Genomic DNA, 18,747 nt, shown 5'->3' with positions numbered 1-18,747 from the left:
AGCTGAGATAAGGTGGGGCTTTACCAAGCAAAGACTTATAGATGACCTGGAGCCAGTGGGTTTGGCGACGAATATGTAGCGAGAGCCAGCCAACGAGAGCATACAGGTCGCAGAGGTAGGTAGTATATGGGGCTTTAGTAACAAAACGGATGGCACTGTGATAGACTACATCCAATTTGCTGATTAGAGTGTTGGAGGCTATTTTGTAAATGACATCGCCGAAATCAAGGATCGGTAGGATAGTCAGTTTTACGGTCAGAGTATGTTTGGTCAGAGTATGTTTGGCAGCATGAGTGGAGGATGCTTTGTTGCGAAATAGGAAGCCGGTTCTAGATTTAATTTTGGATTGGAGATGCTTAATGTGAGTCTGGAAGGAGAGTTTACAGTCTAACCAGACACCTAGATATTTGTAGTTGTCCACATATTCTAAGTCAGAACCATCGGTTGAAGAGCATTTAATTTTACTAGCATTTAAGAGTAGTTGGAGGCCACGGAAGGAGTGTTGTATGGAGGTTTGTCACAGTGTCCAAAGAAAGTGTGTGAGCAAACTGAGCCTTGTTCAAAAACCCCGAACCTTGTTCAAAAGAAGTGAGTAAGAGAGAACTTAACTTCCCCTGATGACTTAACTTCCCCTGGTAGCTCTGGAATTACCAGACAAATGCAGTGACAATCCCTCCTGCTCAATTACAGCAGTTGGGAGGGGAGCAGGGAGGTGTGGGGGAGAGGTTGGATAGAGGACTCGTGTTTCAGAGAATAGCACACGTCAGGGGTGTGTCATCTGACTGTCGTGAGCTGAACCACGTCCATTTATACACACCACTCCCTGTGTGTGAGACAGAGAACAAAACGTAACCTGGATTGAGCATGAATTCCTTATTTAGCAGGGGGACGTTCTAAATTGTTAACAACAGACTTACCAAAATACACAAAACTAGATTTTTTTCTGTTTTGTGTGTATTTGAAAATCAAACGTATTATTAATTTGGAGTGGTCATACAGTCAGTTGCTTTGCCATTGCAACACAACTGGACCTCTAAGCCACGTCCTAAACCTTTACAACACCCTACAAGTGTCCTTCAGGCAGCTTGTACCATTGCCCATTGTAGGCAGCAGTGAGGTAACAGACAGCAGCAGCCTCCAGTAGGGGCAGTCCAGAGAAATATATTAGTCAGCCTAATGAGCTCCCTGACGACATGCAGTGACCCCCCCCCCCCCCAGAGAAATATATTAGTCAGCTTAATGAGCTCCCTGACAATTTGCAGTGACACCCCCCCCCCCCCCCCCCCAGAGAAATATATTAGTCAGCTTAATGAGTTCCCTGACAACATGCAGTGACCCCCCCCCCCCTCCCCCCAGAGAAATATATTAGTCAGCTTAATGAGCTCCCTGACAATTTGCAGTGACACCCCCCCCGCCCCCACAGATAAATATATTAGTCAGCTTAATGAGCTCCCTGACAACATGCAGTGACCCCCCCCCCCCCCCCCCCCCAGAGAAAAAGCGCTTCTGGGGTCAGAGGAGGACACTCGAGTGACACAGCCTCAACCCAAGAGCAAGGACAATTCAGCGTAACCTAACCCCTCTCTCTGCCTACTGTTTAACCCCTATGAGCCATCACCACAGCAACGTGCTGAACATGCCTGTTGGTTTCCTCTTCACAGTAAAAAAAGGATTGAGACCGGTTCTCTTTTTCCCCTCCTCCTCTCTCCTCTACTTCCTTGTTTCCTCCCCCACCCGATGTTCTTGTGAAAGAGAGTGTGTACTGCAGGCAGCCAGCCAGCCAACCTTTCGGCTGGGTTCTGCCCGGGAGGCTCCGGCTTCAGCAGTTCAGCCAATCAGAGCACAGGCAGAAGGAAGGGCTTAAACCAGTCCCCATCCCAGCCCCCCTACTGCGTGCATCTCATGCAAGCTAAACTTACTCCACATAGTCTGACTTCCTGGACCCAGGGAGAGAGTGTTGCGATAGTACTGATCTGTGTAGGAGCCCCATACATGACTGCTTTGTTTGAAACTGTGAGCTTTTTTTAACCTCCTTACCAGTGAGAAGAGACTATAGGGATTTCCCTTTTTTTAGCTCTCCATTTCTCCTTCACCACATCGGTGGACAGGATGATAGCAGCACAGCTTCTGGCCTACTTCTTCACTGAGTTGAAGGATGATAAAGTCAAAAAGGTGAGTGCTCTGTAGGGACCTTGCTACAGCAAGCAGAGTCGTTGCTACCTTCCTCCTAAAAATAGGACAGCTTTGAGGCACAGAGCTCAGGGCCATGTGACAAAATGTGACATAATCTGAAGCCCTGGGCTTATCGAGTGCCCCGAAGTTGGTAGATTCTCTCTGACTAGAGTCATGGTTACGTTTCCCTGTGTTGTGATAGCGTGCAGCAGCGTTTACAGTGTTGGTCAGGGCATCTTGTGTGTACCACTGCAATGTCCTTGAAACCAGGATGTGGCCTGCCCTGAGCAGTGGGCCACGGGTTTTTCCACGTCTGTTGTGAATGAATGTGTAGGGTGTGGTAACTAACCCTGTGAGAGGTCAGGAGCATCTAAAGCTACCCACCTCTTATGAGAAGAGGGTCAGGTTTCAGCTGCTGAATGACATTGCCTCCACTCGCTTCCTGGAGGCCCTTGCTGTAATGATTTCACTCTGTCATTGTTGAGAGAGAAAGGAATGCAAACGTTGAGAATGTGCATGTTGGAACTGCCCCATACCTCCTCTCCTGGCTGTTGTAGGACTACTGGCTAGGGTGTGTTAGTGGCAAATGTGCCTAAAGAAAAGCTAGCAAGTACATACTCTAGCTGGCAGGCCTATATCCTTGAGGTAAATGTTATGTCACTAGATTAAAACCAGCTATTATTCAGAAGTATCAAACATCTTTAGATTTCTCTGGCACAGCCATGTAAACAAATTACAGCGAGGTACAGGTTATTTATTCTCTGAAGGTTATTTGTGTGGTTGTCTGAGATGTGCTGCTGAATGACTTGTAATGCTAATGAATGAAACATTCAGTTGCAAGTTGTTGGGCTCAACTAGTGTTTTGTAACAGGCCCAAACAGCGATTGAAAGATGTATGTGCTTTTACTTGTTTGGTCAGCTGCAAGTACATTTTTTTTTAGTTATTTCCTCCCCTAAATCTGCTGTTTTGGTCATCAACTCAGTTAATGTAGGAAACTGCTAGAAAGAGAACCCATGTGTTCTCAATTGACGCAACTCTAAAAAGGAATCTAAAACGTTTAGGTGTTGTACAATCCAATCTTCCTTAATTGTGCAATATCCTCTCTGAGTAGTATCCATAATTGTTATTATTTTTTTCAATATGTGCAATATGATCAAGGATAAGGAATGTGACATAGGTATCACATAGATTGTGTGTATTTGTACTGACTCATTTATGTGATTAATATGTCATACAACTAGCCCTAGGTGGCCATCAGGGAGGGACGTGCTAATATGCCACACTCCCATTCTACATCTTTAGGAAACAGGAAACAATGAAATGACTGTAAAAAGACACCAGTGAAAGCTAAGTTTACATATCCTCAGTCCTTTATTGCGTTGTGTGCTGTGGTAGTTAAAAAAACATTGACATATCGAAATATTTGTTTGGCATACTCGAAGGCTTTTAGCTTGTGGCTAGAGAAACACACCCATATTACATTTGGTTATCAGGTTAAACTCTCAAACGGTGTTCTGAACACAATGCAATGAAGGTTCAACGGGCAGCCATTTTCAGTCAATACTAAGCATTGCTTACAGGGTTAATTGTGTCTACAAAACTACTATAAATAATACTACATGTTTGTAAAAAAACTTATTACCAAATTTCATGAGCCTAATCTCAAGGCTGATGAAATGGTTAGAACAGGAAATATGTGTAATATCTAACCCCTGGAACAGGAAGCCCACGCATTCTTCATAAATGACGGATATTTACAGTGCCTTCAGAAAGTATTCATACCTCTTGACTTATTCCACGATGTTGTTGTGTTTCAGCCTGATTTGAAAATGTATTAAATACAATACACAATAATGACAAAGTGAAAACATGTTTTTATACATTTTAGCAAATTTATTGAAAATGAAATACAGAAATATGTAATTTACTTAAGGATTCACATTCCTGAGACAAGACATGTTAGAATCACATTTGGCAGCGATGACCGTTTTGAGTTTTTCTGGGTAAGTCTCTGAGAGCTTTGCACACCTGGATTGTACAATATTTGCATATATGTATTTTACATTTTTTCCTCAATCTGAACCAGGCTGTAACACAACAAAATGTGTAAAAAGTCAAGGGGTGTGAAGGCACTGTATGGTGTGTGTTCCTAATTTTTTTATAGCAATGCTGACTGTATGTACTGTATGACAATCATCGTGACTTGCTTTTTATGTTTCCTGCATTGGAATAATAAAGTTTATACAGTTAGTGCTAACCCAATCATTTTATATCTCACATAAATTCCTTTCAGTTTTATTCCTCTTATTACAGACCTGTACTGTCTAGCTCGTTACTGGAATGTCTCGAGGCAGTTCAATAGAGCTCTGTCCTCAAATGAACTCCTGTTTTATTTCACTAGTGCTGCCTTCATTCACATGGACAGATGTGGAAAGGCTTTAGAGAGAACGGCTCACTCTCCCAAGATTAAGGGTCAGAGGTGTGGCCTTCATGTCACTAGGCCCAGTATGTCAAAGGACGGCTGAATTACTAGTATTACTTGAATGTTTTGTAACTTTTGGTGTCGTTTGTGAGCCCATTGTGTTCCCTTTCAAGGAGAAAGCAGATAAAATAATCTTAATGTTTTGAATGTTGATGTATGAATGATGAGTGGATTAAATTGAATGAAACATTTCCCTCAAGAAGAAGGTGGTTGTCAAATCAAATTGTTTTTGTCACATGCGCCGAATACAACAGGTGTAGACCTTATAGTGAAATGCTTACTTATAAGCACTTAACCAACAATTAAGTTTTAATAAAAATAAGTGTTAAGTAAAAAAATGTAAAATAGGAAGGAACAAATAATTCAACAACCGTAGTAAAATAACAATAGCGGGGCTATATACACGGGGTACCGGTACAGAGTCAATGTGCGGGGGCACCGGTTAGTCGAGGTAATTGAGGTAATATGTACATGTAGTTAAAGTGGCTATGCATAGATAATAAACAGAGAGTAGCAGCAGCGTAAAGAGGGATCTGGGTAGCCCTTTGATTAGCTGTTCAGGAGTCTTATGGCTTGGTGGTAGAAGCTGCTAAGAAGCCTTTTGGACCTAGACTCTAGCGCTCCGGTACCGCTTGCCGTGCAGTCTATGACTAGGGTAGCTGGAGTCTTTGACAATTTTTAGGGCCTTCCTCTGACACCGCCTGGTATAGAGGTCCTGGATGGCAGGAAGCTTAGCCCCAGTGATGTACTGGGCCGTACGCACTACCCTCTGTAGTGCCTTGCGGTCGGAGACCGAGCAGTTGCCATACCAGGCAGTGATGCAACCAGTCAGGATGCTCTCGATGGTGCAGCTGTAAAACCTTTTGAGGATCTGAGGACCCATGCCAAATATTTTCAGTTTCCTGAGGGGGAATAGGCTTTGTCGTGCCCTCTTCACAACTGTCTTAGTGTGTTTGGACCTGGACAGTTAGTTGGTGATGTGGACACCAAGGGAACTTGAAGCTCTCAACCTGTTCCACTACAGCCCCGTCGATGAGAATGGGGGCGTGCTCGGTCCTCCTTTTCCTGTAGTCCAAAATCATCTCCTTTGTCTTGATCACATTGGTTGTGGTTGTTGTCCTGGCACCACACGGCCAGGTCTCTGACCTCCCTATAGGCTGTCTCATCATTGTTGGTGATCAGGTTGTGTAATCGGAAAACTTGATGATGGTGTTGGACTTGTGCCTGGCCGTGCAGTCATGAGTGAATAGTCATGAGTGAATGTTGAGTGCAATAGAGATTGCGTCATCTGTGGATCTGTTGGGGCGGTATGCAAATTAAGTGGGTCTAGGGTTTCTGGGATAATGGTGTTGATGTGAGCCCTGAGTGATCAATGATGATGATGTGTTGATGTCTTTCAGATCGATAAGTACCTGTACGCCATGCGTTTCTCCGACGAGACGCTGGTGGACATCATGAAGCGCTTCAGGATTGAGCTGGGAAATGGGCTGGGCCAGGACACCAATCCCACAGCATCCGTCAAGATGCTGCCCACCTTCGTCAGGTCCATTCCTGACGGTTCAGGTGAGCATGGATATTCAGATGAATAAGAGTTGTGGGAAATGTATGCCTTTCTTTAAAAGGGACAAGATGTAACATGTTAAAGATTTGTACAGTTACTGGTGTAGGATCTTAATTAGTTTCAGGAAACTTACTGCACACCAGGAAATACAAACTTGTAGTGTATTCAAACTTTAAAAAAGGCTTCTGAAGTTCGTCATTTCCACTTTAGAATGTCAGACTTGATTTGACCTCTGCTGAGTCCCCCAACAACCGGAAGCTCCGGTTTTCAGGGGAAATGGAAAAAGAGCCTGGCTGCATTTCAAACACTTAAGACACACCTTCCCCTCAGCCCTCAAATTAAGTGGACACTTCTGATAACGTATCATGACGTCTGACGAGTTGACACTTGCAGGGCAAGGAGCGAGGGAAGAATAAATACATTTTAAATGGCCCACTCTTGCCCGGAAATGTGTCACTCGTTCATCCCACGGTTGTGTTTTCAGTCATTATGGAACTGTTGTGTGTGCCTTATGTGCGCTACAGTCAATTATGATTACATTTCATATCTTGGCTAGAAGACAACGCATCCACAGACATCGAATGTTAGCCATCCTACTATATCAGGTAAATCGATGGATGAGTGTGATGTCAGGGAAAGTTATGTTCGCAAGTTAACGTTTCCAAAAGCTAACCAAACAAAAACATCATTACTTTTATGATACGTGTTTGCATTAGTAGCACAATTTCTAACTTATTTACACTTGTATGTTGACTTCTCCATATTAATGGTTGGTTTTACATTTTGGCTGACTTTTCTTCGCGGATGTACAATCATCATGAATTGAATTATGGGGTGTTTCAGGCCCGGAGCGAACGTAATTGTACACTCGCAAACTCGATCAAAAACGAGGGCTGAGGGGCTTGCGTTGCCAACTTCCCTTGCTTGGCTAATGTTAAGAGAATTATGTTCTCAAAGTTCATAAACTGAACTTCAATTAAACTACTCGGTCTGCTACCAAAAATGTGTAAGATTCTTGTTGAAATGAAACAGACAGAGGCCAGTCTACAATAGTCAGCATGTTTATTTACGAGAGCTCTGGTCTGTTGTACAAGACAATTTATTTTATACTGGCTTCTCACGCACACACATTTGCACACAAACAGTAGGTATGCGCACACTGTCCTGCTACCCAGCCGACAAAGATTAGGGACCGTGAGACTTACTCCCCATCCTCCCTCAAGATAGGGAGACCCTGGGAAGTACTCTGTGGCCCCAGCCAAGGTCGGCGCCGAATTCTGCTCAGACAGTCTGTTTTTAAGATAAACATTAGCTATATTGTTTTACCCTAATTCTAACTAGAACTACACATTTATTGATTATAATTTTATACATTCTAATCAATTCCATACAATTATATGGTTTCAGGGTGGAATATTCTAATCATTCAATTAACAGATAAATCCCATTAACACTAATCATTTGGCCCAACGACAAAGATGGCCGCGGGGATTCCCCAAAGAGCATAAGGCGAGGGTAAGTGGAGGAGGGTCTGTCTTTTATGAGTTTGAAACGCAGCCCATGTGACGCTACTTCAGCTTTTGGACGTTAACAAGGTGACACTCCATCTTAACTCCTCCTCCACATTTACTGGATTGGTTGAACAGTGCAGAAGAGAACTTCCCCTAACAGTTTTTTTCTTATTTTCTTCTTCTTGTCAAGACCAGTATGTAAGGGATCTATTTTCGGGCATTTATTTTACGCCTTATATGTTAGGTTAGCTCTACCAAAACATTTATACACCCCTACAAAAATGTGCATTAATAATTCACATTTCCTCTGCTGCAGGATTATTTTCCTGCTGTGAGAAACTGCTGAAATGAAGGTCGTACATCTCTACACATCTAGGTGTGAGAAAGACACCTGGGGTGTAATCATTAGCCTGAGATGTTAAAATTAGAGTTTTTATTGGACAAAGTCAGATAAGTCCCATTTCATTCCATTTGCTTTCGTTTAAGAAACGCTTTGCAACAGAATCGGCGGAATGATTACACCCCAGTTAGTCAAGTGGCATTGTTTCAGTTTTTTTCTCCCATTGGCTAGAGTTACAGTCACAATAAAAATTTGAGGATCTGATTTCCTGAGTACACAACCTACATTTAATTTGACCAATATTAAAGGACACAATCTCATACATCTCACCTCATCAATTCTCCTATTATCTTTCAGGGCAGGTCAATATGAGTTGGCAGCACATTCGATCTGCCAACATTCAAATCAAACCATTTGAATGAAAAAGGTTATCTGATGTTCCTGATACAGCAAGTTGAAATAATGTTTGATTCATGAAGAATTGCATCTTATTGTGTCCAACACTTGTAAACTTTTGCTAGAATTTGGTGACAACTGGTGTGTCTTAATCAATAGTAGCAGAAGGTTGGTACTTTTTTTGATCAACTAACTTGAACATGTGTTTCAAATGGACAAATGAAGCATCCAGTGGATTCATCAATGCATTCATTCAATGATGAATGAACTGTTGTCGTCTGAATGGCTGTAGGTCTACTGCAGCGCCAAGCTTGCCGTGTAATCATGGTAGAATCTGCCTTTGCTGCAGCGTGTAAGCATTCCATATTCAAGCCCTCCAGCACCCTATCAAAAGCCTGTGATTACATCATAGATTACACATAATCCCACCTCCAGATTTTTATAGGCAGTCGGTGTCTGAATCTACCGTCTGTACTCGGTGGAAGGCTGTGTTATGTGTGTGACTGGCGGGGTTGGAACCCGGGTCTCCTGTGTGGCACAAGATTGTGGTAAGCCATTGAGCTAAAGTCTATAGGCATTAGTTTGGTGATCTATGTGTGAGCATGGTCAACATGATCAACTATATGTGTTATCAACTTTATGTGTTATCTACTATATGTGTTATGTGTTATCAACTATATGGAATACGTCTATCAGCTACGGCAACACAAATGTTTCCTAAGGTCAGTGACATGATACTGTATCACAATGATCTTTTAGCTCCACAAGCATTGCTATGAATGTCTTGGTTCTTGTTTAACACAGTAAAACTTCTGAAATCACCCTGTACCATGATTGTAATTAATACATAGTACACTATGAAGATGGTTGAGGACCTGCAATGTCCTTGTATTGTTGACCAGGAATCCTCCCCCTGGCATTCCTTCAATGAGTTATTCCATAAGGAATTGTGGAAGGGAGTGGATAATTAGATTTCAAACAATGGTTTTCACTAGGCTATCTATACTTTCATGTGATTTTCAGCGTCGTCATTTGTAAGAAATACGATACTAATAAAGATGGACATTGTAAATTCAGTATAGTTGCTCCTTTACTGTTACTGTGTTAATAAGTAACATCCAGGCTGCTGAATTCTGCTGTCATTCACACTTTAAATATTTGTTAATTTATTAACAAGGCAGCAGTGAAGGAAGTCTAATGGGTTTGACTGCCTCTTGACATAGCCTAATGTTGCAACCCTACACTGACTGAAGTTAGTGCAACTGTGTAGTGCAATCATGACCAAATGAATCAACTACTGGTAGGCTAAAACAGTATCTATTAACATCCTATCAGGAAAGCGCAATTCAGAGACGAGTTTTCGGTGAAGCTTTTTCACTTTCTCCCATTAGAAGACCCATTTGTCAGAGTGTGAATACTAGCGGATAGCCAACCTAGCAATGATTTATTGTTGTCAGGCGACAGCAGTAGGGTGAATTAGGTTGTTAATCTGTCTGCACTCAGTGTTTTAGGATTGGATGTAAAAAAAATAATTAAGAAAAAGCATTTCCTGTCAAACAATCACTTTGAAGTAAATCACAGAAAATGTGGCATACATCACACTGTCAGGGTATTAGCTCGTGAATGGAGTAAGAGATCATATATGCAGTAGGCCTTTAGGGTTCAAATGTTGCATTTCCTCGTTTTGTTTTTTTACTTTTCAGTTCTGTTGGTTTTCAAAGGAGAAGTTGTCATGCCCATAAAGTACTACTGCTTTCATTGTAACATGTTCTCAAGACATTGTCAAACAGTCTTTAATTCCCAGTAGAGTGGATTTTTGGCAAGAGTTGCCAGGAGCTTTAGCCAAACTGATATACTCTTGCATGGCAATGCCAAGGATAGCCAACCCAGGCATGGGCAACACAAGGATAGCCAACCCAGGCATGGGCAACACAAGGATAGCCAACCCAGGCATGGGCAACACAAGGATAGTCAACCCAGGCATGGGCAACACAAGGATAGCCAACCCAGGCATGGGCAACACAAGGATAGCCAACCCAGGCATGGGCAACACAAGGATAGCCAACCCAGGCATGGGCAATACAAGGATAGCCAACCCAGGCATGGGCAATACAAGGATAGCCAACCCAGGCATGGGCAACACAAGGATAGTCAACCCAGGCATGGGCAACACAAGGAGTTCAGTCTCTGTGAAATGTGACTGTATAACTACATTTATAATCTACATACCTCTATCAGTACTATGTGCCAGTGGCTCATATGTTCTTGCTGCGTCCACATTAGATTAGATTAGATTAACTTTATTATCCCACCCGGGTAACATTTATTTGGTTGTGTTCCTAAAAAGACAAAGTACAGATATAGGATCTTAATTTAAACACCCTGTTGCAGGAGAACTTTCCTGCAATGCATCAACCCCTACAGAAATGTCGATTCATTATAATCCACACAATAATTCACATTTCCTGTTGCTGCAGGATTATTTTCCAGCTGTAGCAAACTGGCTCAAATTAAGATACTCCGTCTGTACATAAAACAGAGGTACACAGAATAATAATGCGCATTAAAATGCATTTGATGGTGCGACGAAGGCTACACATCCATATTGTTATTGCTTGTTACAGAGAAGGGGGACTTCATTGCTCTGGATCTGGGAGGCTCGGCCTTCCGCATCCTGCGAGTAAAGGTGTCCCATGAGAAGAAGCAGACGGTTCAGATGGAGAGCCAGGTCTATGACACTCCTGAGGACATCATCCATGGCAGCGGCACTCAGGTACGGGGTACCTTTCAAACTCAGACCTTATATAAATGTCCAAGGGCCCGATTCAGACTTGAGATAAATAGACTTAAAACTGCAATATGTAACTTTTTGGGCAACCTGATCAAATTCACACAGAAATATGTTATAGATATGTCATTCGCATTGAAAGCAAGTCTAAGCAGCTGTAGATATGTTCTTTGTGTGCTATTTCTATGCTTAGTTCTTAAGTTTTGTTTTTGCGTCTTTTACTTTCGGTTTTGTACACCAGCTTCAAACAGCTGGGGGAAAATGTTGTTATTGAAAATATATTTCACAGCGGTGATTTCGGGGTGTGGTTTGATGTCGGTGTCTCTTGTGTGTGTTCGCAGGTGGGAAGAGTTAGCCCAATTCTTTTTCCAATTAGCTTCAGCCGGCCGGGGTGCGAAAATTAGTTTGACTGTGGATAGCCTATCCCTGGGGATAGTTTGGGACCGTCAATAAATTGCACAATGTAAATGAGACAATCATTTCAGGTTGCACACCTTCTAGCAGTCTCATTAAATGCTTTCAATATTTGTATATGAATTTCTACAATTTATAGTTGGTTTGAGGTTTTTAAGTCATTGACATTTGAAGCTATTGACATTTTAAAATATTGTCCCATGTACAATGTGTAATTTACTGATTGTCCCTAACTAGCCCCATAGAGATATTGAGTGTCAAACCAAGTTGAACATGGGCATTACAAAATGATTACTTGGGTGCTGTGGGCAGGATTAAAATTAACAAGAAGGTGTAAGGGGTTCGCACAAGAACAAAAAATGCCGCTTAAAGCTTACTTCGTTATTCAATGATTTTAATCATTTTCAGTGCGTCAGTGATAGCCCTAAAAGCCTAGTGGCAAGGGAAACACAACCAAAGTGTGCATTGCAGTCTCTCCTTGTCCATACATTGCTTTCGAGATAACTATCCCTCACTAAATTGTTTTCCTTTTGCAGCTGTTTGACCATGTTGCAGAGTGCCTGGGTGACTTCATGGAGAAGCAGAATATCAAGGACAAGAAGCTTCCAGTCGGCTTCACCTTCTCATTTCCCTGTGCACAAACCAAACTGAATGAGGTAAGAGAATCATTTTTATTTTTTTATTTAACCTTTATTTAACTTGGCAAGTCAGTTAAGAACAATGACGGCCTACCAAAAGGCCTCCTGCGGGGACGGGGGGCTGGGATTAAAAATGATCACACCAATAGGACAGTACACCTAAGAGTATCAGTTTCAAAGACTGTTCATATATTATAGCTCATTCATCTGTAGCCTAACTTCCTGTTTGTCTGTTGCAGAGTTTTTTGCTCAATTGGACTAAACGCTTTAAAGCCAGTGGAGTTGAGGGAATGGACGTTGTGGCACTTCTGAACAAGGCCATCAAAAAGCGTGGGGTAGGTTTGATGTTTTCAAGCATGCTTGCCTGATGCAATGACAATGAAGTTCAGTCATAAGCAATGATTAGAAAGAAATCTGTTGCACCATGGTTGTATAATTGTAACCCTGTGCTTTTTTTCAGGACTATGACGCAGACATCATGGCAGTGGTCAATGACACAGTTGGAACCATGATGACCTGTGGCTTTGATGACCAGCGGTGTGAAGTTGGTATCATCATAGGTAGGACATCCACTTACCTCCCAACAGACAGATACAGTGCTGTTGGATTTCAATGTTTCCCTTCTTATCATCCTTTTACCCCAGTTTTGTTCAAGCCGGGCTGAAGCTCATTGGTTACACTCTTAAATCAAATGTTATTTGTCACAAGTGCCGAATACAACGGGTGTAGACTTTAACGTGAAATGCTTGCTTATTAAAAAAATAATATTCCACTTAAAAAAGTTTTTTAAAGGTTTAAATTATATATATTTTTTATTAAAAAAACAATAGAGTAACACAAGTAATAAAATAAAACGCACAAGAATGGAGCGTCATGTATATACAGAGCTACACTGTATATACAGGAAGTAGTACTCTCGCTACTAATATGTTATCTCTTGGTGTTTCCTCATTCTCCTTTGTTTCTGGATATACAACAGCATTTTAAAAAATGCAGTTGTAAATTAAAACTGCAGCCAACACTGTTTATAGGGAATTGATGTAGATGTCCTGGCCCTTGTTAATGACACATTGGAAACCATGATGACCTGTGGCTATGACGACCAGCATTGTGAAGTGGGGGTTGTCATAGGTCAGCCTGGCATTCATTTGCATCCTTCATTCAGAATGGCTGTTTCATTGTCAGTATCATGAGTCTTTACCTCTAGCTACCCAACAGTCTTTCAATTCAAAGGCTTTATTGGCATAGGAAACATATGTTTACATTGCCAAAGCAAATGGAATAGACAACAAACACAAGGGAAATAAACAATCAGTAAACATTACCAAAGTTTTAAAATAATGGAGACATTTCAAATGTTATATTATTGGCTATGTACAGTGTTGTAACATTGTGTATCAGTGTTGCAAACAGTGTTGCAAATAGTTGAAGGCAGATTCTTCCTCACCATTGCTTCTGTATGTCATCTCAGGCACAGGTACTAATGCTTGTTACATGGAGGAGCTGAGGCACATTGACCTGGTGGAGGGAGACGAGGGCAGGATGTGCATCAACACAGAGTGGGGAGCCTTCGGGGACAATGGGATGCTGGAGGACATTCGCACAGAGTTTGACCGAGAGATTGACCGGGGATCTCTGAATCCAGGGAAACAGCTGTATGTCTGCTGTTATTATTAGACTATAAAGTAGATCTTACCGAGTGACTTGAAGACATGAAAAGATCAGTCTAGTGTTTTGGTAGTAGTTGTTGTCTTACGTGTTACCTTTTCTCTCAGTGTTTAGTAATGTATTGTATATTTTTCTCTCCAGGTTTGAGAAGATGGTCAGTGGGATGTACATGGGCGAACTTGTGCGACTCATCTTGGTCAAGATGGCCAAAGAAGAATTTTTGTTTGAGGGTCGGATAACCCCTGAACTTCTTACCAAAGGGACAATTGAAACAAAACATGTTTCTGCCATTGAAAAGTAGGTGTCAATCAGTTTTATTTTCCTTCGGGTCCAGACGACTTGTGTCATGTTTTAAGTCTGCACACTACTACTGTACACCTTTAATGTTATTTACCACCACTGAGCTCATCCCTTCTCGGTACCTGTCATTGTCCAGGAGTAAAGAAGGCCTTACCAAAGCCAAGGAGATCCTAGGTCGCCTAGGTGTAGAACCATCTGCAGATGACTGCATCGCCGTGCAGCACGTATGCACCATAGTCTCCCACAGATCAGCCAACCTCATTGCTGCCACTCTGGGTGGCATCCTCTCCAGGCTAAAGGACAACAAAGGGAATCCTCGTCTTCGCACTACTGTGGGCATCGACGGCTCTCTCTACAAGATGCACCCGCAGTGAGTAGTCTATACCAGAAGAAGGCCCCGTAGATACAGTGATTAGCCTATAATGCTAGAGGGCCCCCTGGATACAGTGTTTAGCCTATACCACTAGAGGGCCCCCTGGATACAGTGTTTAGCATGTGCCACTAGAGGGCCCCGTGGATACAGTGATTAGCCTATACCACTAGAGGGCCCCCTGAATACAAGGCATAATGTTATTGTGAATCTTAATTGTGTATCTTGATTTGAAGCTGTGATTCTGTCAAATGGTTTAGGGGTATACTATAATGGACTTTGAAAAAAGAGACACTGATACAGATATCAACGTTATATTTTAGGTACCAGGGCAAAAAGTCTGAGTTGTTGAGTTGCATGAAAGGTTGAGTTACACGTGAGAGTCTAAGGTCAGGATTTTGGTCTGACTAAGAATGTCCCTGCCCATCTCCTCAGATATGCCCGGCGTCTCCACAAAACCGTCCGCCGCCTAGTTCCCGAGTCAGACGTCCGCTTCCTGCTCTCAGAGAGTGGCAGCTCCAAGGGCGCTGCCATGGTGACCGCCGTGGCCTACCGGCTGGCTGATCAGCGTCGTCAGATCACAGAGACCCTGGCTGAGTTCAGACTGACCAATGACCAGCTGCTGGAGGTGAAGAAGAGGATGAGGACGGAGATCCAGAACGGCCTGGGGAAAAATACCCATGACAGCTCCACCGTCAAGATGTGGCCCACATATGTACGCAGCACACCGGATGGATCAGGTAAGAAAGTTCAACTGGGATTGAAACTAGTTAGCCGGTCTGTGATTCTACCTGTTGAACACAGTGGTTTAGCTCTGTGACAAAACATTTAGAGAGGAATTCCATTTGACATGCGTTATAACTCAATGGGAATTTTACACTTCCTCTGATCCCCCTGCTGTATAAAACCACATCAACAGGTTGACAGATCCCCCTGCTGTATAAAACCACATCAACAGGTTGACAGATCCACCTGCTGTATAAAACCACATCAACAGGTTGACAGATCCACCTGCTGTATAAACCACATCAACAGGTTGACAGATCCCCCTGCTGTATAAAACCACATCAACAGGTTGACAGATCCCCCTGCTGTATAAAACCACATCAACAGGTTGACAGATCCCCCTGCTGTATAAAACCACATCAACAGGTTGACAGATCCCCCTGCTGTATAAACCACATCAACAGGTTGACAGATCCCCCTGCTGTATAAACCACATCAACAGGTTGACAGATCCACCTGCTGTATAAAACCACATTAACAGGTTGTCAGATCCTCAATGCTTTGCTACACTGCTGTATAATGATGGCCTCTTTCCATGTAAGGACATTACATTGTGTATTTTATTGGCTCAGCACCTCTTGCAGTGCCCTGATTGAGGTCAATGTGTTTCTAAGACTAGCACAATTACTGCACAACACTCCCACACCTTGATGTAAGTCAATCCAATTCTAATGATAGATTAAACTCTGATAACACACTGCTTGTCTGAGCCCTAATTTCAAATGGCTATGACAGTGGTAACACTTTACATAAAGTGAACAAGTACAGTGCATTGTAAGACATGTCATAAGCTTTTATGAACCCTTTATAATCACCTATGTTTTCTAATCACCTCATAATGAAATGGAAAATCAAATAATATTTTGTTTAATTAAAGATAGTATTCTTATGTTGTGTTTTCCAGAAAAGGGTGATTTCTTGGCTTTGGATTTAGGAGGGACAAACTTTAGAGTTCTGTTAGTAAAGATCCGTAGTGGCAAGCGGCGGACAGTAGAGATGCATAACAAAATATATGCCATTCCTATGGAGGTGATGCAGGGGACCGGAGAGGAGGTGAGTTAGTTTGGGAGTTTCATCTGAGTATGGACTTATCTCATTCTGTACCAAAACAATAAACATTTTCTCACATATTAGAAAAGGTAAATGCAACAGCTTCTATTATATTTCCATAGAAACAATAGAACACACATTAAGCACATTCTAACAGCCAACCTTTGTTACCTGTGTAACTTAAGTAAATGTTACATGTGCTTGTTGAAACATACCCTCCATTTCCCCCCCTCTAGCTGTTTGACCACATTGTCCAGTGCATATCTGACTTCCTGGACTACATGGGCATGAAGAACACCCGCCTGCCTCTGGGCTTCACCTTCTCCTTCCCGTGTAGACAAACCAGCCTGGATGCGGTGAGCTGACTGCAAGGTTTCTTAAACTATGGGTCGGGTGAGGTGTAAAGTAATCAGCCATTCATCAGCTTTTTACATCTCAGACATATTGTTCACAGCTTGCTCATTGCTGTGTGTGTGTGTGTGTGTGTGTGTGTGTGTGTGTGTGTGTGTGTGTGTGTGTGTGTGTGTGTGTGTGTGTGTGTGTGTGTGTGTGTGTGTGTGTGTGTGTGTGTGTGTGTGTGTGTGTGTGTGTGTGTGTGTGTGTGTGTGTGTGTGTGTGTGTGTGTGTATAAAGTTGAAGTCAGAAGTTTACAGTCTACACTTAGGTTGGTGTCATTAAAACTCGTTTTTCAACCACTCCACAAATTTCTTGTTAACAAACTATAGTTTTGGCAAGTCGGTTAGGACATCTACTTTGTGCATGACACAAGTAATTTAAATTGTTTAAATTAAAATTGTTATTTACAAGTAATTTAAATTGTTTACAGACAATTGTTTACAGACAGATTATTTCACAAATAATTCCCTGTATCAATTCCAGTGTGTCAGAAGTTTACGTACACTAAGTTGACTGTGCCTTTAAACAGCTTGGAAAATTCCAGAAAATGATAGGCTAATTTACATCATTTGAGTCAATTGGAGGTGTACCTGTGGATGTATTTCAAGGCCTACCTTCAAACTCAGTGCCTCTTTTCTTCACATCATGGGAAAATCAAGTCTGGTTCATCCTTAGGGGCAATTTCCAAATGCCTGAAGGTACTACGTTCATCTGTACAAACAATAGTACGCAAGTATAAACACCATGGGAACACGCAGCTGTCATACCGCTCAGGAAGGAGATGTGTTCTGTCTCCACTTTGGTGCGAAAAGTGCAAATCAATCCCAGAACAAAAGCAAAGGACCTTGTGAAGATGCTGAAGGAAACAGGTACAAAAGTATCTATATCCACATTAAAACGAGTCCTATATCGACATGACCTGAAAGGCCGCTCAGCAAGGAAGAAGCCACTTCTCCAAAACCGCCATTAAATGCCAGACTACGTTTTGCAACTGCACATGGGGACAAAGATCGTACTTTTTGGAGAAATGTCCTCTGGTCTGATGAAACAAAAATAGAACTGTTTGGCCATAATGACCATCGTTATGTTTGGAAGAAAAAGGGGGATGCTTGAAAGACCAAGAACATCCTCCCAACCGTGAAGCACGGGGGTAGCAGCATCATGTTGTGGGGGTGCTTTGCTGCAAGAGGGCCTGGTGCACTTCACAAAATAGATGGCATCATGAGGGATGCAAATTATGTGGATATATTGAAGCAACATCTCAAGACATCAGTCAGGAAGTTAAAGCTTGGTCGCAAATGGGTCTTCCAAATGGACAATGACCCCAAGCATACTTCCAAAGTTGTGGCAAAATGGCTTAAGGACAACAAAGTCAAGGTATTGGAGTGGCCATCACAAAGCCCTGACCATAATCCTGTAGAAAATTTGTGGGCAGAACTGAAAAAGCGTGTGCGAGCAAGGAGGCCTACAAACCTGACTCAGTTACACCAGCTCTGTCAGGAGGAATGGGCCAAATTCACCCAACCTATTGTGGGAAGCTTGTGGAAGGCTACCTGAAACGTTTGACCCAAGTTAAGCAATGTAAAGGCAATGCTACCAAATACTAATTGAGTGTATGTAAACGTCTGACCCCCTGGGAATGTGATGAAAGAAATAAAAGCTGAAATAAATCATTCTCTCTACTATTATTCTGACATTTCACATTCTTAAAATTAAGTGGTGATCCTAACTGACCTAAAACAGGGGTCAGTGTGTGTGTGTGTGTGTGTGTGTGTGTGTGTGTGTGTGTGTGTGTGTGTGTGTGTGTGTGTGTGTGTGTGTGTGTGTGTGTGTGTGTGTGTGTGTGTGTGTGTGTGTGTGTGTGTGTGTGTGTG

General features: G+C 42.3%; 1 protein-coding gene across 1 annotated transcript in view; it reads left to right on the top strand.

Annotated features, from left to right (window-relative positions):
* Positions 1–1,912: 1,912 nt before the first annotated feature.
* The window catches only part of LOC139580420 (hexokinase-1-like), a 21,093-nt gene continuing 4,258 nt past the window's right edge, over positions 1,913–18,747 (top strand). Inside the window, exons 1-12 of the mRNA XM_071409077.1 lie at positions 1,913–2,172; positions 6,056–6,218; positions 11,088–11,236; positions 12,202–12,321; positions 12,543–12,638; positions 12,764–12,863; positions 13,775–13,958; positions 14,113–14,268; positions 14,408–14,641; positions 15,077–15,381; positions 16,332–16,480; positions 16,714–16,833. Of these exons, the coding sequence (XP_071265178.1) occupies positions 2,110–2,172; positions 6,056–6,218; positions 11,088–11,236; positions 12,202–12,321; positions 12,543–12,638; positions 12,764–12,863; positions 13,775–13,958; positions 14,113–14,268; positions 14,408–14,641; positions 15,077–15,381; positions 16,332–16,480; positions 16,714–16,833 (1,839 nt within the window). The 5' untranslated portion in view covers positions 1,913–2,109. The remainder of the gene's footprint in view (positions 2,173–6,055; positions 6,219–11,087; positions 11,237–12,201; positions 12,322–12,542; positions 12,639–12,763; positions 12,864–13,774; positions 13,959–14,112; positions 14,269–14,407; positions 14,642–15,076; positions 15,382–16,331; positions 16,481–16,713; positions 16,834–18,747) is intronic.

The sequence above is a fragment of the Salvelinus alpinus genome, chromosome 7 (assembly GCF_045679555.1).
Source record: "Salvelinus alpinus chromosome 7, SLU_Salpinus.1, whole genome shotgun sequence".
Taxonomy (NCBI): Eukaryota; Metazoa; Chordata; class Actinopteri; order Salmoniformes; family Salmonidae; genus Salvelinus; species Salvelinus alpinus.
Note: the sequence above shows the minus strand (reverse complement) of the source record. Positions and strands in the feature narration are given on the sequence as shown.